General features: G+C 31.3%; 1 protein-coding gene across 6 annotated transcripts in view; it reads right to left on the bottom strand.

Moving 5' to 3' along the window:
* Positions 1 to 514: 514 nt before the first annotated feature.
* Positions 515 to 23,484, bottom strand: part of PJA2 (praja ring finger ubiquitin ligase 2) — a 121,995-nt gene continuing 99,025 nt past the window's right edge. For all 6 annotated transcript variants that reach the window (XM_051994803.1, XM_051994801.1, XM_051994793.1 and 3 more), the window contains 4 exons: positions 14,446 to 14,557; positions 5,391 to 5,505; positions 4,874 to 4,995; positions 515 to 1,168 (listed from right to left, as the gene is read on the bottom strand). In XM_051994803.1, coding sequence (XP_051850763.1) covers positions 1,043 to 1,168; positions 4,874 to 4,995; positions 5,391 to 5,505; positions 14,446 to 14,557 — 475 coding nt within the window. In that variant the 3' untranslated portion in view covers positions 515 to 1,042. The remainder of the gene's footprint in view (positions 1,169 to 4,873; positions 4,996 to 5,390; positions 5,506 to 14,445; positions 14,558 to 23,484) is intronic.

Genomic DNA, 23,484 nt, shown 5'->3' with positions numbered 1-23,484 from the left:
TATCAAAATTTCAACTTTGGGTTAAGAATGTTTTATCTTTTATTTTCTCCTTTTAGAGCAAGCTAAAGGAGGAAAGTAAGTGCTAAATTTTATTCCCATTTCAAAACTAAAAACAAAAGCAACTGTTTTCTGCCTTGTTCAGGGTAATATAAGAGATTTTGTATTTTTCTTCATGGTCTGAAAAGAATGATTATTTTTCATTTATAATTCCATTTATAATTTATAATTGGAAGAACCCCAATGTTGTCAAGCATAATACATTGTTTTTGATGAAGCAATTAGAGTCAAGTGACTTATCCAGGGTCACACAACTAGTAAATATTAAGTGTCTTTGGGCTATATTTAAATTCAGGTCCTCCTGACTCCAGGGTCAGTGCTCGATCCACTAGGCCATCTAACTGCCTCTGATAACACAATTTTAAAGAGAAAAAGGCAGACATTTAATACATTTCATGTCAAATTCCAACCAACATCTATCAATGTAAGGATAGGAAATGATGAAAAAACACAAATGTTTTATTATGTATTTTATTTCCAGTGAAACCAAATCTTTATTACTTCTGTGACCACAAAAGTCTTCACATTTGATGCAAATATGAGAGATCAATTACAAAGTCACTTAGTGGCACTATTTTTGACAAACCCAAGAAGTTCATTATATTGTGTAAATAGATTATAAGCATAACTTTAATAAGCTCTAACTGCACTGCAGTTGCAAGAAAGTAAACCTATAATGTGTCACATAAATGGTAATTATTTTAGATAGATTTAACTAATGCTTATTTTAACTGCAATTGATAGTAACATATTCAACTGAAGAAAACTGGTTCAATTTATTTCAACTTTCCGTTTGAAAATATCAGTTTTTATTGCAAACCTAAATTTGTTTTAGAAAGTTTAATGCTTCCTTTCTAAACAACAATATATTATATATAATATTTAATGGGTATTTATATATACTTATTTTCACATTGGAATTAATTAGAAAGAATTTACAAGTTTAGTTTGATGGACTGAATGATCTCATTTCAAATGCTAAATTTTACTGAGTTCCTGTAGCAGTGTGGATTGAAAGCAGGGAATCATGATCAGACAGGAAAGAAGTAGCAGAATTTGCTTCAGGAAGGATGGATGCAAGCACGTGACGGCAAACAGGGCATGTTCCTGACTGAAGGAGAGGAAAAAACAAGTTAACAGATAGTAAAGACATAGTAAAACTCTCAATGAAAAGTACCCTGATATTTTTTGGAAAACATCTTAAATCTGATCCGCTAAAATACTGTAAAAAAAACACTCAAAAAAAAAAAAAAAAAAAAAAAAAACAAACCAGCATGGGAGGCCCAGGTTAAATGGAAACTTTAAATAGATAATTTAAAGTATAATGTAAAGATTAGGGGAATAAAAAACCCATTTAACAGACTTAGCTTGTTCCTCCAAAGACACTAGCCAAAGGATTTAATTCAAGAGTCTCTTTTTAATGCCAGGTTCAATTCAGTATTCACTGACTATAATTGGGAAAGATAGTTGCTTTTTAAATAGACCAAGAAAAGCAGTACATATGATATACTTATGTATGTCAGATACATGTACATGCAATAATGTTTGTGATTTTCTTTTTATGTTGTTACATGTTCTTTCCTACTTAGTTTTAATCTCCTAACAGGCACAATGATGAAAGTAAGGATACAAGACACTGTAGATAATATTTGGGACAAAATTGTGGGCATTTAAAATTAGACCACTATATTGCCAGGTAAAAGAGAACATACATAGATCATGGGATATTTTGTGACATTTTAGGGCAAAGTTTCAAGACCAAAACTTTTCCAAGTTTCTACTGCTCTATTAAGGATTCTAATATACTAAAGGTGAAAATGAAGAGTTTTTTTCTTTGGGATGAAAGAATGACAAAAGAAAATATTCATAGTCCTCTTTGCTCAAAGGATCAAAACATAGAAAAAAATGATTAAAAATTTTTAAATCACAATTTATCTACCTTCCTCTAACTCTAAAAGAAAGTAGCTCTTACCGGTTCTACTGAGGAAAGGCATAGGATATAAGCAACTATCTCAAAATACTCAAAGATCAGGTGCCATATTTGTTGTTAAATAGCAGCAAAGATAAGAAGGCTAAACAATCTCACTAAAATGTGGCATGTAGGAGTTAGAAAACTAAGTGGTTAAAAGAGTAAAGTCAAATACTATATAGTAATAGTATAGGCATTCTAAACAGGATGACATAAATGGTATAATATTATGAAGAATATTGCATTTTTAGAATAAGCAAACCAAGGAATAAATAAAATCATTAATTTGATCACTGTAAGTAATTTCAATAATCAATTTATAAATTATTAAAGTCAAGAATAAAAATGTTGTGATCCACATTACATACTTTCAGGAATTTCTGGGGCATTACATAGAAAATTAGCTTGAATAGATAGCTCTTAAGTAATTTTGGTAATTAGATTTAAGGAAATAACTTAGTGGATTTTTTTTTCTTAGAAAATGGGACAAGAGATAAATTAAGCTGAGCAGATCATTAATATTTATTAAATTTAAATGATTCCAAGTACATATAAAGAAGTAAAACAATTATTTTTTTTTTTTAAAAGGGAAAAAACCTAAGACAAAAAACCTAAACAAATTTACATTCTTTAAAATGAAGCTGATCAAATATTTATGGCATGTATAAAGGAAATCAATATAAAGGAAAATTTCCCCAAATCTCAATATTCTCTACTATATGCACAAAGGTATTTGAGAAAAAGGAAATATATGGAAATACTCTAATACTATTTAATATACATTAAGTGGACTGTTTAAAGCTCCACTGAGATATTGATAGTTATACTAGAATAAATATACATTTGCAAAAGGTTTTTAAATTATTTTTAAGATTATGACTAAAAATTGATTGTAAATTTCTAGAATTTCCATTAATTACAGTTGTTTTCTATCTTATATATTGCCAAAGCTATCAATTAGCAAAATGATTTAAAATTATCAATCTGTAGTTATGTGTGCATGTATTTCTAATAGTGAATAAAAACATTATTCAAAAAATAAGCAATTCAACAAAAATATTTATTAAGTTGTGGGGGTGAAATGATGAAAATAAAACTGTTCTTTTTTTTTTTTTCCATCAAGGGGAAGTAGACAGGATGCAACATGTAAAATATAAAGTATATACAAAGTAACATATAGTAATTTTAAAAGGGAGAAGAGGGAAGAATAACAAACAGAAAATTATCAAAAAAACTATCAAAAAAAAAAAAATACTTGTTTATAGGGCAACAACTGAGTTATTCTGAAGGAGATGGAAGTGAAGAAGTATATTCCCAACATGAGGGTCCACCTATGCAAAGACATGGAAGCAGATGAATGTTGTTTACAATGAACACCCTGACATTCAGTTTGAATGGAACATAGTGTATAAGGGACAATTATTTGAAATAAAGAATGGAAAAAGTAGATGGTGGGGGAGGGGGCTGACTGTGAAGACCTTTAAATATCAAGCTGAAAATTCTGTATTTTATCCTAGAGGTCATAAAGGGCCATTGGAAATTTTCAGAGCAGATGAGGTGGAAATATGGAATGGTCAGATTCACGTAGGAAATGTATTAAAGAGATTAGAAGTAAGGAAACCAAAGAGTAGGCTATTATATTCATCCAAGGGGAGAGGTAATGAGGACCTAAGTAGGTAGAGGCTATATCAGTGAAGAGAAGGCAAAAACTATAAGGGATGCAGTAAAGACAAAACTGAGAAACCTGGCAAATGACTGGATAAGGGATAGGGATATTAGGACTATGAAAAGTCAAGGAGATTTCCAGATCAAAGAGGTTCCTGGATGTGGTAACCAAGGTGGTCATCTGAATGACTGGAAATAGAATGGTGGTGAAAACTGAAATGGGTTTGTCTGAGGGGAAAATGACTTGTGTTTTGCACATGCTGAATTTGCGATCCCTATATGGGACTGTTGTGCAGGAGATGTCCAGGAGGCAGTAAGCAATATAGGGCATCTCACATGGTTCAGGAAAGAGATTAGGATATATGTACTTGGGGGAGTTGGCATAGGGATGACAGTTAAATCTATGGGAACTGACATAAGGAGGTGGAGGAAGGGAAGAAAACAAGCATTTACTAAATACCTACCATGTGTCATGCACTAAACTAAGTTCAGAACAAGGTCTGGGAAGAGTTTTATGAGATTCCCACACTTAGTGGGCTGCAAGATGAATATGATACTGCAATTGGACACCAAGAACAGGTAAGAGGAGAACTTAAGAGAACTCATTATCACAGAAGCTAAGGGGAAAGCAAATTTCTGGAGAGGTGGCTGATAGTGTCAGAATCTGCAGTGAAGTAAAGCAGAACTGTGATTTGGATTTTAGTCGTTAAGAAAACACTACTAATCTTGGACAGAGAACTTTCTGTTGAGTGAAGATATTAAATGCCATATTGCAAGAGACTGAGGAGAGAGAAATGGGAAATGATGAGGCATTGAAGGCATATGAACTTTCTAAGAGATTGGTTATGAAAGGGTGAAGATTAAAAAATATATAGTGAGAAAGAACAAGTGATTAAAGGAGGTAAATCTTCTAAAGGAGAAAGGAAGTGGGGTTTAAAATATAAATGGCAGTTTAGCCTTGGAGAAAGTGAAACAAAGGATGAAAAAGAGAATGGGCAATTTTGAAGTAAGGAGAGTGATGGAAAAAGACAGGACTTATGATTGATCATTTCTATGTTCTTGATAAAGAAAGAAGTAAAGTTAAAAAATGCTTTAGAACTAGTCTTTCAGCATTAGTTTCTAGATAAAAACTGTATAAATCCTTGATTAACAAGAGGAAATAAAAGTCAAATAAAAACTTACCTTCTGCAACCAAAGAGTTACACAGGGTTTATGAAAGAAATGGCTACATGGTAACTCTGTTATTATTTCATCCTTAATATATTCACTGCAGCAGATAGCACAGCACTGTTCCTGACCAACAGCTGAAAAAACAAAGTATTTAGTTCAACTACATGTTAATAATGTTTAACTTAAATAAAATGGAAAATGAAAATCACTGCTTAAGAATATACTCAGAACAAAACTTTGATCAATTCCTAATAGAATAATGAGTTAGTCAAATCTTGAAAATCCATACTCTGCTGGGATTTGCGAAACTGTACCTAACAGGTGTTCAATTTAGTCTTTAACAATCTACACTGAAGGAGGAATATCTGTCTCAGTATGTCATTTCATATTCTATGAAATGTAGCTGCTAGGTAAAATGCAACAAAAGCTTCTATAAGTTTAAAATTCCATTTTACATGTAGACTGATCATGTACATTAGCATACAGTGAATGAATCTTTTTATTATATTCTGGGTCACTCTTTTCCTACCAGTGTGATCTTCTGTAACGATGGTCTGTGGAAGACAATCAATGCTTTCTTTGCTGGCAGGTGGATGAGCCTGATCAACATCAACTGCAAGAGACTCTAAATGGGCCAGAGCAGTCTGAGAGAGAAAAAGTCAAGATGGTTTATTCAAAAATAACTTCAAACAACAAATAATCTGTCTCATGGTGACTATTTAGAATTTAATCACAATACAACAGACTAACTTAATTTATCTCTTCTTCAAAATACAGAACCTTAGACCAAAAAAAAAAAAGTTACTTGCCTTATCAGCAATGCTCCTTCCTAAAGTATTTTACATTTTCATTGGAAATAGAACTTGGCCCCAGGAATGGCAGCCCCATGGAGGCACTGCCTTCCTCCCACTCCCTAGGGGTCTTAAACATTATCAGCAAGTACTATAAAATATAGAGGAAGAGAAGGAATAGAAGCACAAGTTAGGTATGGTTGAAAGGGGAAGTGAAAGGGAAAGCATGGTGGACAAAGAAGCAAGAAAAACCTCACTCACCTCAGGTACTTTATTTCATAACTAATGTTAAAGTCAGCAGAGTTGAACTTTTGGTTTATGGACAGTATTAGTCAACTTTTTATTCATTTCAACAAATATTTATTAAACATTGGATATAGAAACTATGCTAGATGTTGTAAAGATACATCTTTAGTTAAGACATCATCACTCCCCCTCATTTAACACAGTAGAATACCACATGTATACAACTAATTTAAACTAAGTACAAAAGACAAACAGAGTTTTGGAGATAAAAGTTATGATCAACTTTGAAGGAGGAGAGAATCATAGGTGTATTTTCTTAAGTGGGCTTTAAAAGGTGAAAATGAATTCAATAGGCAGAGAGAAGTGCATTGCAGATATAAGTGGACAAGTTTGAATACAAGTGAATAGGAGATAAAGCTAGAAAGAAAAGGTGAAACAATATTGCAGTAGGCCTTCAATAATTGGCAAAATTTTGAAACTTAACTTAAAAAGAAACAAGAAATCCTTGAAAGGAGTTTTAAGTCCATCTCCCAATTATGTGAAGGTGGATATTGGAGGAAAAGAGGATCAGAGGCAGAAAACCCTGGTAGAAGGGGTAATAATTGTAATTGTCATTAATTGTAATAATTGTAGTAATTATTCGAAGTGGGTAATAATGAAATTCTACACAAGGATGATAACAATGTAATGACGGAGGGAGGGGAAGTGTGGCCAATGCTGAGGAAACAAAAACAAAATTTGAACTTGACTATTCTTGAAGCACAAGCTATATTTAGTCCAGACTGTGTTTCAAATAAAGTGTCAGTCTAACAAACCATGTAAGACATGAGGTCAGGAGAACCTCTTTCAAATATATGTTGAGCAAGGCACATTATCTTTCAGTGCTGTAGGAAACTTTTAAAGATAAGAATCTTCAAAAAGTTACTGATTTGCACTGTTTGAAAGAATTTCCTCACTATGAGTTCCTTATATCAATAAAATCATATGTCTGGTAAAAAAAATTTTAAAAAAAGTCAATAAAAATAAAATAAAAATGTTTCTATCAACACCAAAAGTTGCTCTTTAGGGGTCAAACTTAAAAAGATTTTTCTTTTTTAAAGCAGAAACATACTTTTCTCTAGAACTAAGACGAAGTTCAAAATACTGAACTATATTTTATGTACATGTGTAGGTGTGTGTATATATATATACACACACATGAATACATATATATATGTACACACAAATATATGTGTACATATACACATACCAATTTGCAAGACACTGGGAAATAATAATAATGTGGATCTGAATACCAGTCATATTACTTAGTTTTGTGACCCTAGCTGAGTAATTTCAGTTTTTGATGCCTCAATTTCCTCATCTCTAAAACCCAAATACAAACATCTACAATATCTACCACCCCATAGGGGTGTTATAAGCATCAAATAATATCAAATGTAATAAAAAAACCATCTTTTTTGATTAAAAGAATTCCATATGCATGTTTGCTGTTAATATTATTAAAGATATGTGTATATATATATTTATGCATTAATCTTACATTTAAAATATTAATAAGAAACAAAAACAATCCATTTTTTGCCTTCAGTTAATGGGCATAATTCTCATAGTTTTTAATATTTAACTATGATTAGAAGTTGGTGCTATTGCTTCCTTTCCTTCTAAAACAACTGAGCTACATGTTTTTAAAATGAGAATATCAAGCCCTGATTTTGCTTCAACAATTCCATTCCCCTCTGTCTCTCAGACTCCCTAGCTTCATTCAAAGCTCAGCTCCAGTGCCATCTATCTCTTCCATGAGGTCTTTCTTTTTCATACTATTAGTCCTTAAACAATTACTTTAAATTGAGTTTTTGACATATTTTTTATTTACTTTAATAAAATACATGTAGTTTGTCCATTGAAGAATACAACTTCTTTGAAGGTTTTAGTCCTTCTTCACCCCTCTCCATACTTAGCACATAACAGGTGCTTAATAAATGCTCCTTCAACTGAATTGAATTAGTCAAGAATGTCCCTTCAAAAATATTTATGAATCAGGAAATATTCCTTAAAATTTACATGGATTTTGCTATGACAATGCATATTTTAGGAATGCAGAACTAGGTAATTATGAACTAAAAAAACTACTAAAGGGTTGGCAAGTAAATAATCCCTCTCCTTCCATTTTCTCAGAGTGTACAAATGAATGATTATGAGACTTGAGGATGTTCAAATAATAGAAATTTATTTTTCAAATACACATGTATAGCAAATATAACTTGAATGAGAATTTGTCTATTGTACACAGAATGGAAAATCAGTAGTCTTTTATCTTTTAAGAGAAGTACTTTTTTAAAAAAAGAAATGGTTGTATATAAGGATTACTAAAACTAAATATATGATGAAAGTTTATTTAGAATACTATTTCATGTTATCATGTTATTAGTGTAACAAATTACTAGTGCAGTAAAATTGCTTTTGTATGAACTGGGATACTTTTAATTAAAAAACAAAATATATAGTCAAAATTAATCTAATTTCAAAGTAAGACACAGCTGGAATTGTGAACATTTCTGATTAGTTATCTATATATTCCTACTAGAGTCATGAAAAATATTTTTAAAATATTTTGCTTTTTTCTTTCTTATTTTCTCTCCTCTATAACCATTCCTCTTGTTTTGAACTTTTTTCATTTTCTTTTTTATGAGATAAGCATGTTGGCAATGCTGTCCAAATGGTTACAAAAACTTTTGACTAAAGTGCACAAGAAAATATGGGTCATTTGTGGATGACTCCTTTTGGAGTGAAATGAGGAAACAAGAAAACATGTAGGCATGTTTGATTATTAGCTCAAGAAAAAGCTCAAATCTCAGTTATATTCCTACCACCACCTTACTATTATAAAAACGAAATCACAACTGACATTTATATTGATTGAAACAGGGTACAATAAACTTAGAAGATAGGTACAAGAAGAATAAAGAGAAAATAACAAAATGGGAAAAGAATTAACCTTGGGAGAGAATTTATAAGAAAATGAAGAAAAAATACATTTTTTAGAATCATACCTACTGTTTTGAGTTTAGAAAATTTTGGAAAAAGGTGAATTTGAGAGGAGTAAAAAATGTATGCCTGAAAAAGACCAGTTTTAATTTAAACAGAACACAATATTGCTGAGAGAGATGAATAGTTTTGTTAATAAAACAAGAGTTCCACTTAGATGAAGGATTTGTATTCCATGAAGCAGAGAAAAGAGTCATAATAATTTTTTATTCATTATTTATTACTCATAAATGGGAATGAGGAAAAAAAATTTAAAAGTCTTGAGAAAAGGAGGCTTATAGAAATTGAATTGACAAATAAAAAGCCTAATACTGATATTCTTCAACACTACTAAGGAAATTTAAAGCCACACAGAAACTTGATTGAAAATGGGCTAATTTGTTTGGTGGGAGAAATTTAGTTTTTTTTAAAAAAAAACAAGAGCTCAGAATAATATATAATGTATATTTTTAATGTAATTGAATGTCAATAGATTTTCTGTATTTTAAATTCTGAATAACAATTCTTTTTTTAAATATAATTTACATAAGAAAAAAAATATAAAGCCTTCTACTAGTAATATTTTATACTTGTTACTAAAATTACATATTCCATTATTTTGAAAGGAAAGATTTCTTTATGTTCAATCATATAAAAGCTATTATCCATACTTATTTAAATTTTAGCCTAAATGAATGGAAGGCAAAGAATATTCAGAACTTAAATGTACAATGTGTGAATTTAAGCATCAAATGCAAATCATTGCTTTGTTTAAAGACTTAATTGATGATTGATTTCAAAACACATATTAAATCCTGAGAGAGGAAAAGAAGAGCTGGGAAAGTAGAAGGGAAGGAAAAGGAAGATATTTGTTTAGAGGCAAGGTAACTGATAAGAAGAAGGAAATATCAAAGCTATCTAAAACAATATAAAGAAATGCTCCAAATCACTAATAATTAGGTAAAGGAAAATTAATATAACTCTGAGGTTCCATCTTATGTCAGATTGACAAAAATAACAAAAGATGAAAATGACAAAAATTGAAGGGGTTTCCAGAAAACAGGTCTATTCATAGTTGTTGTGAAAAGATCTAGCAATTCTAAAAAATAATTTAAAACTTTGCCCCACAGTCATCAAACTCAGAGGTCCTATTGTTAGGCTTATACCTCAAAGAGATAAAAGAAAAATGGTAAAGAGCCCTAAGTACAAAAAATATTTATAATGGCTCTTTTTGTTATAACAAAGACCTGGAAATAAAGAGTGATAACTGGGAAGAGGACTTAAAATAACTTAGTCAAACTCCAAAACATATGTGGGACACTACTGAGAACCTTCTACTTTCTAAATCTATGCTTGTACCAGACACTGTGCTAAATGCTGGTAATGTATTATCAGCAAATATATTTGTAAATACAAGTAGAAATAAAAATAATCACATTCTACACACACACACACACACACACACACACACACACACACACACAGAGAGAGAGAGAGAGAGAGAGAGAAAGGGTTGGGGAATATGGGCATGAGGTGGGCAGGGAAGGAAAAGAAAACAGAAGATACCTGACACTGGAGAATGGCAGGAAAAGTCTGGAGAAAGGAAAAAGACATGGCTATCCTGGGCATCCTCCTTAAATGGAAGTTCTGACAGGATCCATTCAATCAGAGGGGAATTGTGAACATTTCTGATTCGTTATCATAGGTGGAGGGTACGTTCTAACATATGAATTCCAGGGTTGGAGTAAGCTTCCAGGAAGAAGAACATGATAAAGAAAATTTGGAGTGTTCTAGTGGAACAACTAGAGGCACCACTCCATATAGTTCCATAACAAAATTGAATGGCGTAAGAGAGAATACATAGAGTCAGGGAGCAGGATGCACTCAGATGCTGAGGGTTAGAAGGAATCTCTACAGGGCTATAGGTGGCTCTCTTCCTTATTCTAAGACTACCATAAAGAAATACACAATAAGATTTACCAGACTTTTATTTTATTATATTAATGATCTTCACTATAGACAAATAAAATTAAGCACTATGATTTTTGTTGCTGTTGTTTTAAATTAGGAGAAAAAAGAAATGAGAAAAAGGTCAGATGTAACACAATATTTAGTAAAATATTAGCAAAGTCTAACCCTGTTTTTTGATTCTAAAATAATGTGATATCTATTAGAACAAAATAGAAATAATGAAACGAGGGGGTGGTATTCAAGGATGGGATTATCAACTGTATCAAATACTGAAAAGAAAAAAAAATGATGCAGATTAAAGTATTGGATTTGATGATTAAGTTACTTGAGAAGTCAATTTCAGTGGAGTAATTGAGAGAGATGTCAGATTGTGTAAATGGGTGACATTAAATTTGTAAGATAAAAATGGTCAGTGTTTGAAGGTATGGGAAGATGGATATATTCATGTAAAGTTGGTGCATTTTGGAATCATTAACAATTTGGAATCATAGAGAAAAGTCATTAAATTGTAAATATCCTTTGACTTAATATCACTAGTGAACATATCCTTGAAAGAGGCCAAAGCCAGAGGCAAAGGTTCTAATTCTCAAAATAATTTATAACAACAATTTCTATGGTAGCAAACAATTGGAAGCAAAATGAATGTCCAATAAGGAAATAGCTGAACAAATTATAGTATATAAATGTAGTAGAATCTTATTCATTACAAATTCCTTTAAAAAAACTACATATAAAAAATTCAGGGAAACTTGTAAGACTTGTATAAACTGACACAGTCCAATTAAAAAAAATGTTTACAATAAAAATATGTTACAATTATATAAACGTGTTTCAGGGTTTCAGTAGAGGACTGAAACTCTGAATAGGTATACTTGAATCTGAGAATGCAGAGCACTTAAGGCTAATTACCTATTTGATGTAAGACAATGGTTCTATTAGCATATTTAGATGACAGCTCTCCTCACCAGTGGCTGGCTGAAGGGGTGGTAGTAAGGTAATCACTGGAAGAATTGGAGGGCTGGGGGAGAGAAGTCAGTATGGCATGGGGACAGGATAAGGAGGAGAAAGGCTGGAATTCCAGAATCCAGAATCCAGGATATATCTTTGGCTAGCCCGTACTTTACAGGTTTGCAATGAATTTTATACATACATACATACATAAATATATATGTGTGTGTGTGTGTGTGTGTGTGTGTGTGTGTGTGTGTGTGTGTGTAAAATCTCATTTGAATCTCACAATAATCATATGAGATAGATGCTATTACCATTCTCAATTTACAGCTAAGGAAAATGAGAGTGAGAGAATTGATTTGTTAAAAAGTCATTCAACTACTGCCTGATGCTGAATTCTAACTCAGATTCTTCTAATTCCAAATCCAGTGCTCTAGCCACTGAACTACCTAGATGTCAACCTCAGAACTGTGATCAATGAATCAATGGTTGACATCTTATTATCCCTCTCTTTGGCAAAGAGATGGTAGACTAAAGGTACAAAATGAGGTAACTATTATCAGAAATAGTTAATGTGTTGTTTTGCTTTGCTTAATTACAATTCCTTTCTAAGGGAGGAATGAGGAGTATCATGAAGAAGTAGCATATGATATTGTTTTCAAAGTATGATGAAGAAATGTGTCTAACTTGTTCTAGAAATATGGCAATGAAAGGAATGAAAAGACTAAGTAGTTTAAATTGATAGCAAAGTAGAGGAAAAGGTTTATTTTTAATAATAGTGATGAAATATTGATGCTTTTTCTTCTGCTTATAGATATGGACATGGAAAGACGAGAGAAGAAATGACCGATGGAACTTGATTTAAGAAGTAAGAAGATAGGACAAAGAATTCAGATAGAAGGGCTGAAAGACAATTTCCTCTATATCAGAAGGAAAAGATAACAGAAATACATTAGTGTTGAGGTATGGGAGAGGAAACTTCAGGGAATTCATACTAGTTGTTTTTTTCTCACTAAAAAAAAATGAAAGCTGAGAATGAGAGAAGTAGAATTAGGTTGAGAGCTTGATGAGTAAGCAAAGAGGCCTGGACTAGTAGCTATAAGAAATGAAAAAGGCAGTGACTGAATAATTAAACAAACCAGATAGTTCATACAAATATGTACTGTAAACATGTGTGTATATATATATATAGATACATATATATGCATCTATATATATATATGTATGTGAATACAATATACATATTATATATGCACATATCCCTATATACCATGTGCATATACACATTACCTTATATCATGCCTTCATTTTGTTTTTAATATACAAAGATTCTCAAAAATCTTAGGGCAGTTTTAAGCTCTCAAAGCTTAAGGTATTAAAAAAAGTTTAATTTAAAGTTAAACTTAAAACTATCCTAAGGCTTTTGGGACAGTATGTAGATATACCCACAAGTATACACACAATGCAATCAAATTAAGACATACACATACACAGATGTAAATGTTCATATGGAAATAAATATATATCTACATGCAAACATTTAAGCACACAAATTTAACTACATGCACTGGCACATGGACAAATGAACATATTCACACAACGCACACATGTATAAAACAACATATCCACAATGCATCTACGCAGTGACACACTTGAACACAAGCCCACAATCTTATACATTGACAAACACTGCTCCCATGCACAATGAAATATAAATATTTATCTATATAAACACATTCAAATGCAGTTTCATGTCATCATACATGGATACAGCTAAAATCAATAATGTATACATACACATACATATAAACAAAGGATTATAGATTTAGAGTTAAAATATCATTGGAAGATAAAACCATTCAATCCAAAGACTTTCACCTGAAGGAACTGAAAAGCGAAGAGGTTAAGTGATTTGGGAGAGATCATTTAATATTTGAATCCAAGTTTGACTCCAATTCTGGAGCCCTGATCTACAATAGCACAGGCTGTTTCTTACATGCACATATGCACATACATTTCTATACCTCACATACAGAAACACAGTGGGATAAGTATCAGAACTCCGATTTCAGTGATACAAGAAATTTCTTCTCCCAATGCAGGTCAGCATCTTCTCAGCAGCTTCTAGTCTCAGAGAAATACTTACATCCCTGGGCTGCATCCAGCACATGTCAGGGAAGGCACTTGTACCCAGAAACTTCCAGATCATAGATCAGAGTTTTATTTACTACTGATTCACAAGTGTGTGTGTGTGTGTGTGTGTGTGTGTGTGTCTATATATGTATATATATATGTGTCTATATATGTACAATATATATACAAATATGTATATATGTGTATACACACACAGGTATTAAAAATGCTATAATAAGATTATTTCTAACTCTTAGAGAAAATGCCAGTCTTCCTAGGGTAAGTTCTATGTGAATACAGGATGGGCAATGACTACTGCTTTTTTTGTTTTGTATTATTAAGATATGCTAAGGACATTTATAACTATTCATTGAATTATGTAATACAGGGAATTAAATGCAACATGAGGATACCCATTTAAAAAAATTTCATTATGTGTATATAAAAGAAACTTAAACAACATACCTCCATAGCCTGGGCTAACCGCTCTTCTAATGCCATGTAGGTAAGAAACTGGGGATCCACATAAGAAATTGCTTGGGCAACTCCTAAACCATCACCGAATTCATCCAGGAGTCTGAAAAGACATATATGACTTGGGAAATAATTTTGCTCTGGGGAAAAAATATCACATTACTGAGTTTTTGTATGAGAAATTTAAAAATCGTACTCACATAAGCAATAAACATTTTGTTAGAAGAGTCAAAAACATAGAACAAATTTGTGGGAAATTATCAATGTAGTGACTTAATTTCTGCCAACTAAACTCTTTCCCACTGTGTTTTCACCTTAGTTCTGAAAGTATAAGTGGGGAGATCAGTCTTTGTGGTTCAATTCTTTGGTCTACCTTGAGCTGAGAAATTAAGCAATAAGGATGCTAATTGTGCCTGTATTCTTGAAGATGTAATATATTACGAAAGCAAAATTTATTTGCATTTGCTTGCTGGTTTTTACAATAAGATTATCATATTTTAAAAGTCTGCCCAAATATTAAGATGTATAGCAGAAGTTCACAAAATAGCATAATTTAGTTTCTAACTCTTTATAAAATATAATATTCAGCCGGATGCCTAAACACTATATATTTATATTAGACATAATTTTGTCTTATCAAAAGGATATGCCAATACCAAGACCCATAATAATCAAGAAACATCAAGTACTTAATAAGTGTCAGCTGCTGTACTAGACAGTGGGAATACACATATAGATAAAAATGTTTTACTCAAACAACAAACATTTATTACATGGCTATAATGGGGCAGGTATTGTGTTAATTGTTGGGAAAACAAATACAAAAAAAATTGAAACACTCTTTACTCCAAAGGACTTTATAGTCTAATAACTTTGTGATCAACTCTTCTCTCAAACCTCCCATATCTTCCCCCCTGCCTTTCTTTCAATGAGAACTTCAAGTCATTATACATATATAGATGTGTACATATATATGTATGTATACACATATGTACTATTTCTAGAAGCAGACACACACATATGTGTGTGTGTGGCTGTATATATACATATATATGTGTATATAAAAATTTATTTTTTTATTTGGCAAAATCTGCCTTTTCTCCCTCTTATCCCAAGCTCCACTTATAATTGAGAAAATAAGAAAAACAAATTCCTGTTACAAATGTATAATCAAGCAGAATAAATTTTCACATTGGCCATGTCTGTCAAAATATATGGCTCATCCTGCTTTTGGAATCCTTTACTTCTCTATCCAAAAGTGGGTAATACATTTCTTTATTAGTTCTTGAGTGGTTAATCATTATTCTAATCAATTCTTTCAAAGTTGTTTTTCTCTTTACCATATTGTCATTGTATATAAATCATTCTCCTGATTCTGTTGACTTCATTCCTAATTAGTTCAAACTATCTTCTCAAGTTTCTCTTTAGACCATTACCTCCATCATTTTGAGCACTACAATAATATTCTATTACGTTTATATGCCATAACTTGTTCAGTCATTCCCCAATTTATGGGCACCTTTTCAAATCCCTATTCTTTGTCACCTCAAAAAGAGCCAAAAATATTTTTGAATATGCGTTGTTTTGCTTAGAACTAATCCTTTTCTTTTTCTATCCTCCCTCTAACCCACCCTTCTCTTTTCTTCTCCCTTCTACTTCCCTGTTGAAGAACTATATTACTGTACCCAACTGAATGCATGTATAATTTTTTAATTTATTGAATAAAACAAACATTTTCATAACATAGTAGAATAAAAAAAAATTCAGTAAATTAAGTCAAAATGACTTATTCACTCAGTCATTCTTAAAACAATATTGCTGTTGCCACATACAGTTTTCTTAATTCTGTTCATTCCATTCTTCATTATTTTGTACAAGTCGTTCTATGTTTTTCTAAGATCATTCAGCTCATCATTTCTTATAATACAGTAGTATTCCATCACAATCATGTATCACCACTTAATGATGAGAACCCTTCCAAACCCCAGTTCTTTGCTACTACAAAGACAGCTGTTATAAATATTTTAGAACATAAAGGTTTTTTTCTTTTTTCCTAATCAACTTTGGAAACAGATTTAGTAGTGGTATTGCTGGGCCCAAGGGCATAGTTATAAAGGTATAACTCTTTGGGCATAAATTCCAGATTGCTCTCCAAAATGGTTGACAATTCACAATTCCACCAATATTGAAGTAGTGACCCAATTTTACCACACTCCCTACAACATTTTGTCATTTTTCCTTTCAATCATTTTAGCCAATCTAATAGGTACAAAACAATATCTCAAAGCTATTTTAATTTACATTTCTCTAATAAACAATGATTTAGAACATCTTTACATGACTATAATTTGCTTTGATTTCTTCATTGGATAAATGTCTATTTATATCTTTTAATCATTTATCAACTGAGTAATGAGTTATATTTGTATTGACATGTATTTTATTGACATTATTTATTTGAGATATAAAACTTTTATTTGGGAAACTATAAATTTTCTCTCCCTCCCCTAATTTTCTGCTTTCCTTATGATCTAGGCTATTTGTACAAAGCCTTTTCAAATTAATATAATCAAAATTATCCATTTTACACCTAAATTTATTCTCTACTTCTTGTTTATTCATAAGTTGTTCATTTATACTTAAGTCTGAGAATTATTATGTTCTTCTAATTTTCTTGTAATATCTTTTTAATATTTAGTCCATGTTTCAATTTTGAAACATAGTAAATGACATGGCATTATACACATATAGATGTATATATGTACATGTATGTGTATACATATGTACATATTTCTAGAAGCATAGACACACATATATATGTGTATATAAAATTTTATTTTTTTATTTGGCAAAAATCTGATAATGGTGATGATGGACTTGGAAGGCATCTAGCTAAGTCCCATTACAAATAATGCTAGCTAATGATTTTAGATAAATGTTCTTTTAAAAATCAATTTAAGACAAATCTGTTTATAACAACATTCTCAAGTGTTAATAATACTTTGTTACACTTTGTCAAAAGCCTTTTCTGAATCTATTAATATAGTGTTGTGATCTTTTGACTAGTATTTTGTTTAGGATTTTTGTATCACATTCATTAATGAAATTGATTTCTATATATTTTTTCTGTTTTCATTCTTCCTGGTTTAGGTATAAGTAGCATAATTTGTTTCATATAAGAAGTTTGATAGGATTTCTTCCTTACCTATTATTCCAAATAATTTAATACTGAAATCAATTGAGAATTATTTGTAAATCCATCTAATCCTAGTGCTTTTTTCTTAAGAAGTTCATTTATGGCCCTTTCAACTTCTTTTTCTAAAATGGTTCTACTTATTCTATTTCCTTTTCTGCTATTATAGGAAATTTATAAATTTTCTTCCATTTCACTTAAATCATTAATTTTATTGGCATGTAATTAGGCAAAATAACTCCAATTCAGATGAATGTGAAATTCAAATATCACCTGCTTAAGTCCACCCAACCCTCCTCCTTTTTTGTGTATAATTCTGTGTGCCCTGATTATGTGAAATAATTTTCCATTTCCTTTTCTTCCCTACTTTTCAATGTATACCTTCCCCTCTCTTTTCTTTTCTTCTTCAAGACATAACAAGATCACTCTTAAATCCTGTTTAATTACCACCCCCACCCCCCATGAAAAAGCTCAAAGGGGCCATCTTCTCTTCATATTTGAATGTAAGCAGGTAATCCTTGTTTAATCCCTTTATTATAATTCACTCATATTTACCTTTCTGTATTTCTCTTTACTCCTATTTCCAAATGTTAAAATTTCTATAAGCTCTAGTTTTTTTTTTTTTTTTTTCCCCATCAGAAATGTCTGGAAGTTCTCTATTTCATTAAAGATCTATCATTTCCATCCCATCTCCCAGCATTACATTCAATTTTATAAGGTAAGTTATTCTTGGCTGTATTTCTTTATCTTCTGGAAATCTATGCTAGTATATGCTTGTTCACTGTGATGGCTGCTAAATCTTGTGTAATCCTGATTGTGAGTTCTTGGTACCCAAAGGTTTTTTCTAGCTGTTTGCAGTAATTTTTCTTTAACCTAGAACCTATGGATTCTGGCTATGGTATTTTTGGAAGTATTTGTGTATGTCTGTCTGTCTCTGTCACACTTTTATAGTCAATTGATTATTTCAATTTTTTTTTTGGTCATGGTATTCAGTTCAATGATTCTTATATTTTTTTCTTTTCAATATATTTTCCAGGTCATTTTTTTTTTTTTTGCTAGGAGACATCCTATATTTTCTTCTATTTTTCCAAGTTTTTTGACTTCATGTAATATTTCTCATTATTCTATAGTCTCTCTCTGGCTTTTGATTAGGTCCATCCTAATTTTCATGGAATTTGTTCTTTGGAAGGGTTTTGTACCTCTTATTTCAGCTGTTAATTCTTCTCCAATTTGTTTTTTTTACAACTCTAATTTCCTATCTTCTTTTCCTTCTAGTCTTCTAATTTCATTTATAAAACTAATTTTTTTAACTTTTTAAACTCTTGCTTCATGAAACTTTTCTAGAATTCTAGTTGAATTTGGGTTCAAACTGTGTTTTTCTTTGAGCTTCGCTTGTTGATATTTTGGAGTTATTTAAAAATTTAAATTAAAGAAAATTATGTGAGATAAGCTCCTTTTTAAAATTATGTGAGATTAAAATTATGTAAGAAGTTCTCTCCCCCCACCCCCCCTCTTATTTTTCTCTACTTCTTTACTCTCTCCGTCTTTCACAATGGTGCCAAAGTGATTTATCTAAATAAAATACTTCTATTGCCATACAACTCCCCTATCTCAAACTCAATCCTGTTGATCTTTATTGCCTCCAGGATGAAATATCAACTCCTCTGTTTACCATGTCCCAACCTATAACAGCTTTATTATGTATTATTCATACTCCTACCTTCTTGATTCACCCTAATTGGTCTTTGTTTTGTTCCTTAAACACAGCACTATTTAACACTTTCTCAACTCTATACCATTACATTGTCTGGCCCTTCCTACTTGGAATATATTCCTTTCTCTCTTCTGAGTCACACAATCCCTTTTTTTTTTCTTTTCATTTAAGACACAGCTTCATCATCAAGTTCTATATAAAGATTTTCCTAATCCTTTCAACTGCTAGTGCCTTCCTTCCCTTAAGCTACCCTATATTTGGTGGCTTTTTATTTTTATGTATTCCCCTAAAACTTTCCCACATATATTGAAATCACATACTTTTTGCCTTCCCCATTGTAAGTTAAGTGCCCTGGAGGTAGGAATTACTTCATTCACTATATTTTTATTTCAGTCATCTAGCACAGAGCCTAGCATAGAGCGGGTGATTAGTAAATACTTGCTGACTGAATGATAACCTTTCATATTATTAGGATTTAAAATTTTAAAACAAAAATAATTTGCTAGTTTGAAACAACTTTGGTTTTGAGGAACAGGAAGCAACTCTCCAATGATTCTTCAAATTACCAAGTACATTAAAAGAATCCTTATAATGTGATGACACCTACGATACAAAATGTGTAGCACGCAATACCAGAGACTATTTCATATTAATATTTCACTACATTTGTATGCAGAGAAACAATGTTAGGCATTTATATTTATATTGGTGTCACCATCACAGATATTTTCTCTGGGTTTTCCTGACGTTGGTTTCTTTTGAATCTTCTACCTGTCTTACCTCTTTTCCTGTATCTCTTTTACTAGATCTTCATCTAGAACATTCTCACTAACTGTGTGTTATCCCAATATATCCTGTATATTCTTATCTTTTCTCTCTACATTAGTGATCTCATTAGCTCTCATGAATTCAATTATAATCTCTATATAGATAATTATCAGACCTTTATATCCATATCTCTAGTCTGTTTTCTGAGCTCTACCAAATATATGAATTGTTTACTGTATAATTCAAATGAGATGTCTTAGAAGCACCTCAAAATCAACATGTTCAAAACAAAATTCATTTTTTCTCTCAAATCTTTAGAAATTCTCTATTACTGTGGAAGATGTCACTATTCCCTTCCCTTAGTTTTATCTCATAGAGTTCAAATTACACAAGCTTAAAAAAATTTTTTTTCTCATCTCTTTAAATTAGTACCTTTATTTTAAAGTGTTTGGTTCATTTCATAGTCACTTAGCTTTGAAGTAATTTATATCAACTCATTGTTATGAACTATGATTATTCTTTATTTTTAATCCTACTTTTTTAGATAAATGCTCATTTTCCTAATACATTTTTTCCCAGTCTCTCAATACACAAATTTAATAAACACATTCTTGATGCGGATTGACTTATGTATGGGATCTTCTTGATTTTGGACATGCTACTGCACTGTAAGAAATTCAATAAAACATTTTTGGGGCAACAGTATTAGTATAAATTTTCCCCTAATTTCATATTCATGGTATCAGATGTGTTTTTTAATACAGCAAAAGTTATCAAAAACAGTATCTATTCTGTACATAGGTAACGAAAAACTCATTGAGTCAATCAAGTACACTGGGCAGACGTTAGTAACTAACACACCTCACAGAAAAAAGCATCTGAAAGTTAGATATGGTAAAACTTGAAATCTACTTTTTTTTATTTTGAAGTATGTTCACATCAATAAATATGATAAATAATTTATCTGCCTAACACAGCATTAATTCTAATTTCTAAAAACTTTTACCCTTGGATTATATCATTAAGTGATCTTATCAAAACAATACTCTTTTGCCATTTTTAAGGCATGATAATTACTGAAGGATTTTGCTTTGATTAAGTGTTATCATTAGAATATAAAATGAAATATTCTTGGCAGACTATAAGTAAAATGTGTTTGTCATTGCCAGAAACAATGATAGTCACATATAACATAGCTTGAAAATGGTGCTGGTTTTTAAAAAGACTTGTATAATTAAAAAAAAAAAAAAAGTTGCCAAATACCACCACCACCACAAATGTTGGCAAATGAGTATGAACAAACAATATAACAAAACTGCTACAAATATGCAATATCCTAAAAATGATTTTTTCCTTACTATGGTGGGTTACTGGTCAAAGCCAATAAAATCTTGACTGTTCAGCCAAATGTAGAATTCATAGTATTCTTATGTAAAATATACTAAAATTGTCTATTCATCAAAAAAAGGAAGCTCTTATTTATGAACCTAAATATTTATATTATTTTATAATTTTTTGAGGGGGGAAGTTGAAGCAACCATAGGATCTGGACCTGAGATTGGTAAAAATTAACTCTTGATGAGGAAAATTTTGTGTACTAATGCAAACTGAAAATAATTCGGAAACTTATACTGTTAGAGTAATCTGGGACACTGACAAGATGTATAAGTTAGCCAATCATATTATATATCAGCAGTGGTTTATCACAGTAAATTTTATTTCAGTAGCCTGACTAATATCACTACTATCAATATCACTATTAATGCTGGCAACAAAGGAAAAAGTCAAGTAAATTCTTTTGATTTTCATAATCTTTAAGAACCTCTTTAAAAAATCTATATAAGGGTAGCTAGATAGTACAGTGGATAGAGCACCAGCCTTGAAGTCAGGACGACCTGAGTTTAAATCTGGCATTAGACACTTTAACACTGTCTAGCTGTAGGACACTGGGCAAGTCACTTAATCCCAATTTCCTCTGCAAAACACACACACACACACACACACACACACACACACACACACGCCCCACAAACTATATAGTAGCTGATTTTATCTTAAGAAAAAGACAGATATTCCTATTCTTAAAAGATACTCCAAATTTAATTCTTAAAAGAATGTGTGCCAATTTTCAATCAGATCTCTGTGCAAGTTAAGTCTTTTCAACTATTTTTCTCTAAACTAATGTTAGTTTTTTTGAGAAAATGCTGTAATGAAAAAATTCAATCGCTTCTCAAGCTATTTTATATATTTATAATTATGGTAATGAATTCTTTGTTATAAATCATATGAGCTACCCTATATATAGTCCAGAATTTAATAAGGAAACCTTACAAGGTATTCAGAGAGATTATTCTCTAATTACAATATACTATGAATACAGAATAACTATTTATTATAGACAAAATTAATTTGTAAATTAAAGTTTCATTCACAATGTTTAAAATATACTGTGTATCACTTCAGTACTTGGTAACAAATCTGAAAATAATCAGGTTCAAAACATCTCACAAATAGAAAAAATTAACTTCTATAAGTATTTATGTCCTTTTGAACATTAGATATAGTAACATTTTTTGTACAGATTAGTAATTAGTAAGATTAGTAATATTTTTGCTACAATTAGGTAGTAACAATTTTACAATAGGTGATAGGACATATTGACTTTTCAAGCAAATGCAATACTAATTAAAAATAACGTATTGGAGTTTTCTCTTTAAGGAAAAAAAACCCTATTACAATTTGAATGTGACTGAATTTATCAGACTATATATTCTGCCTTTCCCTCCCACCAAATACTTTCCCCAGGGAAAGTTCACTGCTTGTGAAAATAAATAAATCAATATATGACTTGTTACTAGCAGAAACAGCTATCATATTTCAAGGGCTTTAGGCTAAGATGGTGATGTTACTGGGTAAAAAAGCAGCTCAAATCTTACAAAGCTACCTCGGCAAGGATGAAAATAGAGCACTATATGAAATAATAGTTAAGAATTCCAAAGAAAAATCAGACTAGAAGGCAGCAAGAACTATAGAAGAGGTCTAGTTTAAAAAGTCTAGACTGGCAATATAGAGCATAGCAACACTACTGAATGTGAACCAGAACTGAATCAGAGAATCTGGAGCCTGATGCTGTATACTAGGGTATAAAGAAGAAAACATAGAGCAAAGGTGAGCCAGCAAAATTGGAATTTGCAAGTTGGGTCACTCTGACCCTTAATTAGTCTCAAGAGTCTGCAAACCTTAATTGGGAGGATAGATACTTAAAAATTTGCAGAAGTTCACTACCTGGAGCCACTCCTAAGGTACTTGAAGCACATAGCACTTAGTACCTGGAAGACACAGTGTAAAGGGACCA

Source organism: Antechinus flavipes, chromosome 1 (genome assembly GCF_016432865.1).
Source record: "Antechinus flavipes isolate AdamAnt ecotype Samford, QLD, Australia chromosome 1, AdamAnt_v2, whole genome shotgun sequence".
Taxonomy (NCBI): domain Eukaryota; kingdom Metazoa; phylum Chordata; class Mammalia; order Dasyuromorphia; family Dasyuridae; genus Antechinus; species Antechinus flavipes.
The sequence above is the reverse complement of the archived record's forward strand: the minus strand, read 5'-3'. Positions and strand labels throughout refer to the sequence as shown.